Source organism: Lathyrus oleraceus, chromosome 1, assembly GCF_024323335.1.
Source record: "Lathyrus oleraceus cultivar Zhongwan6 chromosome 1, CAAS_Psat_ZW6_1.0, whole genome shotgun sequence".
Classification (NCBI taxonomy): Eukaryota; Viridiplantae; Streptophyta; class Magnoliopsida; order Fabales; family Fabaceae; genus Lathyrus; species Lathyrus oleraceus.
The window spans coordinates 409,593,504-409,600,623 of NC_066579.1; the positions used below are offsets into that span (position 1 = coordinate 409,593,504).

General features: G+C 35.7%; 1 protein-coding gene across 2 annotated transcripts; it reads left to right on the top strand.

Annotated features, from left to right (window-relative positions):
- The first annotated feature begins 3,168 nt into the window (after window positions 1-3,168).
- Window positions 3,169-5,522, top strand: LOC127076437 (arogenate dehydratase/prephenate dehydratase 1, chloroplastic). 2 transcript variants are annotated; one of them, XM_051018109.1, is made up of 9 exons: window positions 3,169-3,475; window positions 3,685-3,879; window positions 4,020-4,087; window positions 4,188-4,280; window positions 4,367-4,567; window positions 4,842-4,922; window positions 5,009-5,104; window positions 5,201-5,278; window positions 5,391-5,522. In XM_051018109.1, exons 2-9 carry the CDS (start codon window positions 3,870-3,872, stop codon window positions 5,505-5,507), a joined length of 744 nt encoding a protein of 247 aa, XP_050874066.1. In that variant the 5' UTR covers window positions 3,169-3,475; window positions 3,685-3,869; the 3' UTR covers window positions 5,508-5,522. The 2 variants fall into 2 exon arrangements, with proteins under 2 accessions (XP_050874066.1, XP_050874057.1); XM_051018100.1 differs by having other exon boundaries at window positions 3,783-3,879.
- The last annotated feature ends 1,598 nt before the right edge of the window (window positions 5,523-7,120 follow it).

Genomic DNA, 7,120 nt, shown 5'->3' on the forward strand with positions numbered 1-7,120 from the left:
TGGCATCCGGTATCATTGTGTTGTTTTAGGAGATTGGTGTAAATCCATTTATTGGTATCCGATATCCGCTTTTGTTTGTGAGATTGGTATAAGTCCATTGATGGCATCCGGTATCACCTTGCTTTTTATTTGCTTACTTGTTTTGTTGCCTCATTCCAAAGGACACACTTGAATCATCTTCTATATGATTTCAAGAGGTGAACCTCTAGGAAGTTTTACACTCCATCCACACCCTTTTTGTTTCAAAATCCCTTTTCACTTGTTGACTTTTAAACTTGTAAATACATGTTGTGCAAACATTCTCATGCCTTTTCAAATTAGAAACCTGGACCTTAAGTCCTTGATTTTTCAAACTTCATTTTCATAACACTTCTTTGAATTGAACTCTAATCATACCTTGACCATATTTTGTGAATAATCATAATCAATTAACTTCACCCATTCAATTGTTTTGGCTTTGTCCATTGTTAATATGTTTTCACACATTAGCCATAGGTTTCAATTACCATAGTGGTTGATGTAAATCTTACCTTATCCTTAGTGAGTTGATTGTAAGTCTTCCATACTTATTATAGGGTTAACCCCTCACTAGTATGTTGAAGCCGTCCTCGCATGGTGGATTGTTGATTCAGGTTGAGTTTTCTCCCATTGGTAATGAAAAGCCTTAGTGCTCTTGTTTTAAAATGAACTCACTAATTTTTGGAAATCTTTTAGCCGAACTACGGCGTTTTGATCCTTACCTTTCATGGAAGGTACGTAGGCAACGGGTTCATCCGTTCAAACACCAAAATGACAAAATTGTACATTCTTTTCTCATCATCCCATTCATGTTTGCACAATATGTCATAAACAAATAAACATTTTTATACAACAAGAGTGAAAAGGGCTCCCTAGGAGTACCTAGGACGTGATGGATGCCTAACACCTTCCCATTGCGTAATTTACCCCTTACCCAGATTCTCTGATCTTTTCATTAGTTTTCTATGTATAAAACTTCTTAGGCTTTTGTTCGCTTTTTAGCCAATCCTTTGGATAAATAAAAGTGCGGTGGCGACTCGATTCATTGTATGCTTTGCTTATGGTTTAATCAATAAATCATATAGCGACGAATACACCGCTACAGGAAGACAGAGGTTTCGTCAAAAATTCAAGTCTTCGGGTGGAGATGCCTCAAGGATAGTTTGGAAATAAAAGATTAATTGTGCAAACATATCATATCAAGTCGTCATGATAAGGTACATATTTTTTGTTTTCATGAACAAAAAAAATTAAATCATCTTTTGTTATTGTGTTCCTTCTCAAGAATAATATGGAAGAATGTGTTGTACTGGGTTGAAGTGGACCAGGGGCAAATGTTGGTGGTCTGGACCATTTACTTTGTTTCAGGCTCGTTTTATATAGTAAAGCTCGATCGAGAAAGAAGTTAGTCATTTAGTTTGTCACATGCAGGGCGATTTGGTCCAAGAGAAATGCTATTATATTCAAAGATGATGTTTTTAATGTAGGTGATGTGATGGACAATGTAAAATTGTTTTCTTGGTTTTGGCATGTCTTTGGTGTGAGATGAAAGATGTGTAGTAGTTTTTATATTTGTGTAAGAGTCCATTGAACTTTCTGAAATTGAAGTAATCTCTTGTAACCGGGAGAGTAGACATTGTACTCAATACTATATCACTTCATTGCTTATAAAAAAACTCAAATGAATTCATGTGTATGTAGGATGCTACCAAATATATTTTTGATAGAATATATATTTTAAAAAGGTCTTTGACTATACTAAATTGTATTTATATTAACTTTTTTATATTAATATTTAGAATTAAATTAATAAGAAGTGATTAAATATATAAGACAACATTTAATCTGAAATATTTATTTATATTTTTTAATAATGTGTTTATAAATTAATGAAACATAAATATGAAAGCCAAATTTATAGTAAATTGTATAATATGAAAAATTAATTGCTGGTAAATAGTTATATATAAAGATTAACTCGACATTTTATTAGAGTTAAAATATTTTAAAATATTCATATAATATCATTTATGAATTCAAAAATGTTTTATGTATATTATCACAAATTTGTAAGTGATGTTTTATGACCTGTATTTTTACTATTTAAAAAGGTCACCTCAAATAATATAGATGATCAGGTGAGTTATAAAAATTGGTCCTAAATAAAAAAGAATGTCTTATGGGCCGCCCACAAGGTCCATAGGGAGAGACCCAAAAACGAACACTAAGAAAGCAAAGACATATAACAGGTGAAACATTTTTCTTACTAGAGATAGGTGATTCCTCTCTCTAGACGCATCAACAACTGTTCAGATCAATTGTACGGTTGTCTACATAGACACTACGCCAAAAAGGTTTTTTAACAGCGCATCTTAGACAGCGCTTTTAAAAGAAAGCGCTGTCTAAGGTTAAAATAAAAATAAAACACGGAAAATGTTCTAAAAAAATAATGAAAGCGCTGTCTAAGGGGGGGTCTTAGACAGCTTTTAGAAAGCGCTGTCTAAGACCCCCCCTTAGAGAGCGCTTTTAGAAAGCGCTTTTAAATATAGACCTTAGTCAGCGCTTTTGAGAAAGCGCTGTTTAAAGTCTTTCAATTAAAAAAAAAAGTTAGGAGTAATTTACAACTAATAACTCGTGTCATCCATAGTTGCATATTCAAGCAACAAACACTTGAAACAATCATTTATTTCCACTATTAACCCAAAAAAAGAAATCATTTCCGCGCCCACCAAAAAATTAAAAAAAAATCACTCAATCACTCACCCAAACACCATTCTCTCCGTCCCCAAAAAATCAAATACAGAAAGAAAAGAAACCACTCTCAGTACGACACCGTTTCGCATCTCGCCGGCAACAATGGACGACGAAGAAGAACAACAAAAGCTTCCAGATCTAGTAAAAGCTCTCGTCCACCATCTACTTTCTCAAAACCTTCCCCCAAATTCCCCACCCTTAAACCCTACCTCCTGTCACTTCCAAAACTCCCTCCGTTACGCCCACCGCATTCTCTCCAGCCACCTCACTCCCTCCGTAACCCCCGATGTCGCCGCCATCGCCGAATCCATCAAACGCCGTCTCGCCACCGAAGGTAGATCCTCTGAAGCCTTATCATTCGCTGACCTATATACCAAATTCGTTTCCAAAGCCGCCGATGTTGATAACAAGTGGTCCCTACTTCATCTCTTCAATATCATTTCTCAAGATCGTAAAACCGCCGTTAAATCTCAACTCGATGCTTCCGTTTTTCTTCCGAATTTAACTATCTCCGATAACAACGTTGGTCCACGCCGTATTGAAAATAAGGGATGGAGCGACGGTGTTGTTGTTCTTGCTAAGGATCCTAATAATCGCCACGACATTGCGTTTCATGAGTATGTGAAATTGGTTAAGGAAGAAAACGATGTGACGGAAGAGGCTATGGTGACTGATGTGCTTTATGCTTGTCAAGGAGTTGATGGTAAGTATGTGAAATTTGATAATGAGAATAACTGTTACGTTTTGTTGGATTCAATTAGGGTTTCTAGGGGAACTACGGGTATGGTTTATAGGCTTTGTGAGTTAGGGGTTTTGTTTAAGAAGGTTATTGGGTACATAGAGTAGAGTTTGGGTCGTTTTCAGACCGAAGATGTGGGAACTGTTGGCCAAGCTTTTTGTTCTGCTTTGCAGAATGAGTTGAGTGATTATTACAAGTTGTTGGCTGTGCTTGAGGCTCATTCTTCGAATCCGATTCCTTTGTTTTCTGAATCTGCAAGTTCTGTCATCAGAGAGCTATCATTCCTGTTGAAGATCAAAAGCCATTCCTTCATTCTGCTTATCAGAATCACTCCAAGGGCTTTCACATAGACATCAACATGCTTCCCAGTGAGTTGTTATTCATTTGCTATCTCTTTGATCTATAATATCATCATTGATTATCAACTGTGAACTTATATATCTCTAGTTGAAATTTATGATTTTTGGTTTTCCGTAGCATGATGATGTAAATCGTATAATTGTTGCAGAGCCATTAACGTCAATTGATGATTCGTCTTCTGCAAGTGATGGATCAAAGGTGCGCGTGGCTTATCAGGTATCGTGCGTAAGCAAGCGTTTGTATTTACTATTCAGCTGAACTATCCATGACATGACATTGTTTGTTGTGCTACTGACGAATCATTTGTTCGATATAGGGAGTGCCGGGAGCATACAGTGAGGATGCAGCTTTGAAAGCGTATCCAAATTGTGAGACTGTGCCATGTGACGATTACGAAGCTGCATTTAAGGTTCCATTATTCAATTTATGACTTGCTTGACGCTTTAGTTTCTGAATTATAACTGCTGTATTGATATATTCATATTTTTTCTCTAGGCAGTTGAACTGTGGTTGGTTGATAAAGCGGTTTTACCAATTGAAAATTCTGCGGATGGAAGCATCCATCGCAATTATGACTTACTTCTTCAACATAAGTTGAATATTGTCGGAGAGGTGCAGCTGCGTGCTAACCACTGTCTCTTAGGATTGCCCGGTGTGACAATGGAGGAACTCGTCAGTGTTGTGAGTCATCCTCAGGTTGGTTGGTTATCATGTACAATCTTGTAATGAATGAAATGATACATTATGTTTCCTATTAAAACACGCTAAATAATAGATATGCTTTAAAATCTGCAATGACTTTTGTTTAATACAATTTATCAGATTGCATCAAACGTATTTTCAATGGAATCTATTGGCTTATCTAAACAATGCCGTCATTTATGATTTGTGCAGACTCCTGATACTGCAAACTGTATCTCTAGAATATGCTTACATATTGACTATGAATAACCGAACTTTTCATATGCAGGCTCTTGCTCAATGTAGGACGGTGCTGAACGATTTAGGTGTTGATAAAGTTCGTGACCAGGATACTGCCGTTGCTGCTAAGGTATATTAAGAATTTTCTCTGTGTGAAAGTACATATGGACTACTTTGTAGAGTGGCGCGTCATAACTATTGAGATTTTGTTGACAGACAGTGGCCATAAATTGTGTAAGACACACCGGAGCCATTGCAAGTTCCCGAGCTGCAGAAATATACGGCCTGGACATTCTTGCTGAAGGAATTCAGGTAATAACGTTTTGGAAGATTGAGTTGCTAAACCATATCTGAGTTTGCTGGTCTAAGTCAAGATTAAAGTTGAGGTGTTTTTTGCTATCTTTATAGGATGATGATGAAAATGTTACCCGTTTCTTGGTCCTTGCGAGGGAGCCTAGAATTCCAGGAACTGACAGGCCCCATAAGGTATACAAGTTGTTATTAAATACGACTACTTGTTACTGTTTGAATTTGCTGACTGGTTTGTGAATTTTCTGAAACTTAGGATTTATAATCCATATTTTTTTTTCATATGTAGTGTCCTCAACAACGTAATCAAATAGATTGCGGGTATTTCATGTTGAGGTTTATGCGAGATACTCTTGCTTTGGGCCGATTAAAGATTCCCACCGATGTATGTATTTCTAACTTATGAGTTATTTTTATATTTACACATATCTCATATAATTAAATAGTTGGAATTAATTCAAAATATGTTATATTATTATGTAGTACTTTGATGAATTCAAGTGTGCATTTTATACAAAGGATCAAGTGGACGAAATCAAAGAGGAGTGGTGTCAATTCATGATAAAGCTCAATGTTTGTTCATAAATTTGTGTAATTAATGTGTACATTTGTAGTATATGTTATGACTTGTAAATGTGTACATAAATTTGTATATATTCTGATACATTTAAGGCAAAATTGGTTTGAATTGGTATATATATATATTTGTTAGCCAAAAATTGGTAGAAAAAAGGCCAAAATGGCATATATAAAATGTGATAATTGTCTGTCAAAATCTGGTTGAAAACAGGTAGATATTCTGGTTTATAAATCTGGAAAAAATGTGGTTTAAAACAAAAGCTTCAAAAATTTTCGTATACCTTAGACAGCGCTTTTGTAAAAAGCGCTGTCTAAGGGGGAGATTAGAAAGCGCTTTAGGCAAAAGCGCTGTCTAAGGGGGGGGGGGGGGGGGGGGGGGGGCTTAGACAGCGCTTAGCGCTGTCTAAGGTATACCTAAAAAAATTAAAATAGGAGGGTCTTAGAAAGCGCTTTTGGCCAAAGCGCTGTCTAAGGGGTGGGGCTTAGACAGCGCTTTTCAAAAGCGCTGTCTAAGGTATACCTAAAAAATTTAAAATAAGAGGGTCTTATAAAGCGCTTTTGGCCAAAGCGCTGTCTAGGGGGGGGGGGCTTAGACAGCGCTTTTAAGATTTAAAAAAGCGCTGTCTAAACCTTTAGCAGCGGAGGTTTAGACAGCGCTTTAAAGCGCTGTCTAAGGCTAAAAAAAGCGCTGTCTAAGGTCTTGTTTGTTGTAGTGAGAACACTGCATCCTCGTTGACAGTTTTAATCGTTTATACTATATAAGAGAGAAAACGCATCATATTGTGCATTCAAATCCATATTTTTTATTCTCTCAGGGATTTGGGCGTTAGAGTGCTAACCTTGCGGGTCCATTCTTTGTGAATATATTTATACCTTTGGCTTAATGGAGTACGTTGGATAAGTACACCTCGTACTATTGTGCCTTTGGCCGGTGCAGAGCGATGTGTCTTTAGGCCTTTGGTCGACACAAAACATCTATGAAAAGACACTTGAATCTCCACCTACTTTAAACATCAACAAGGGTTTGGGGGCAACTGTTCTGAGCCGACCAGATCAATCTCGGATCTATCTAAACTTACTGCATTAACCTCAGCTGACCACCAAGAAGAGGTCTCACTTCTTCAAGAAATCAAATAGAGTTATCTTATGATCCCGATAGATCTCAATCGTAGAGCACATTCAATGAATCTTCGTAAATAACGGCGCACAAATATATATATATATATATATATATATATATATATATATATATATATATATATATATATATATATATATATATATATATATATATATATATATATATATATATATATATATATATATATATATATATAATATATATATATATATATGCATGTGCTGCAGCACAGAGTCCCGAATTTTAAAAAATTTAATTTTTTTCATAAATATTAATAAAAATAAATAAAATATTATTAA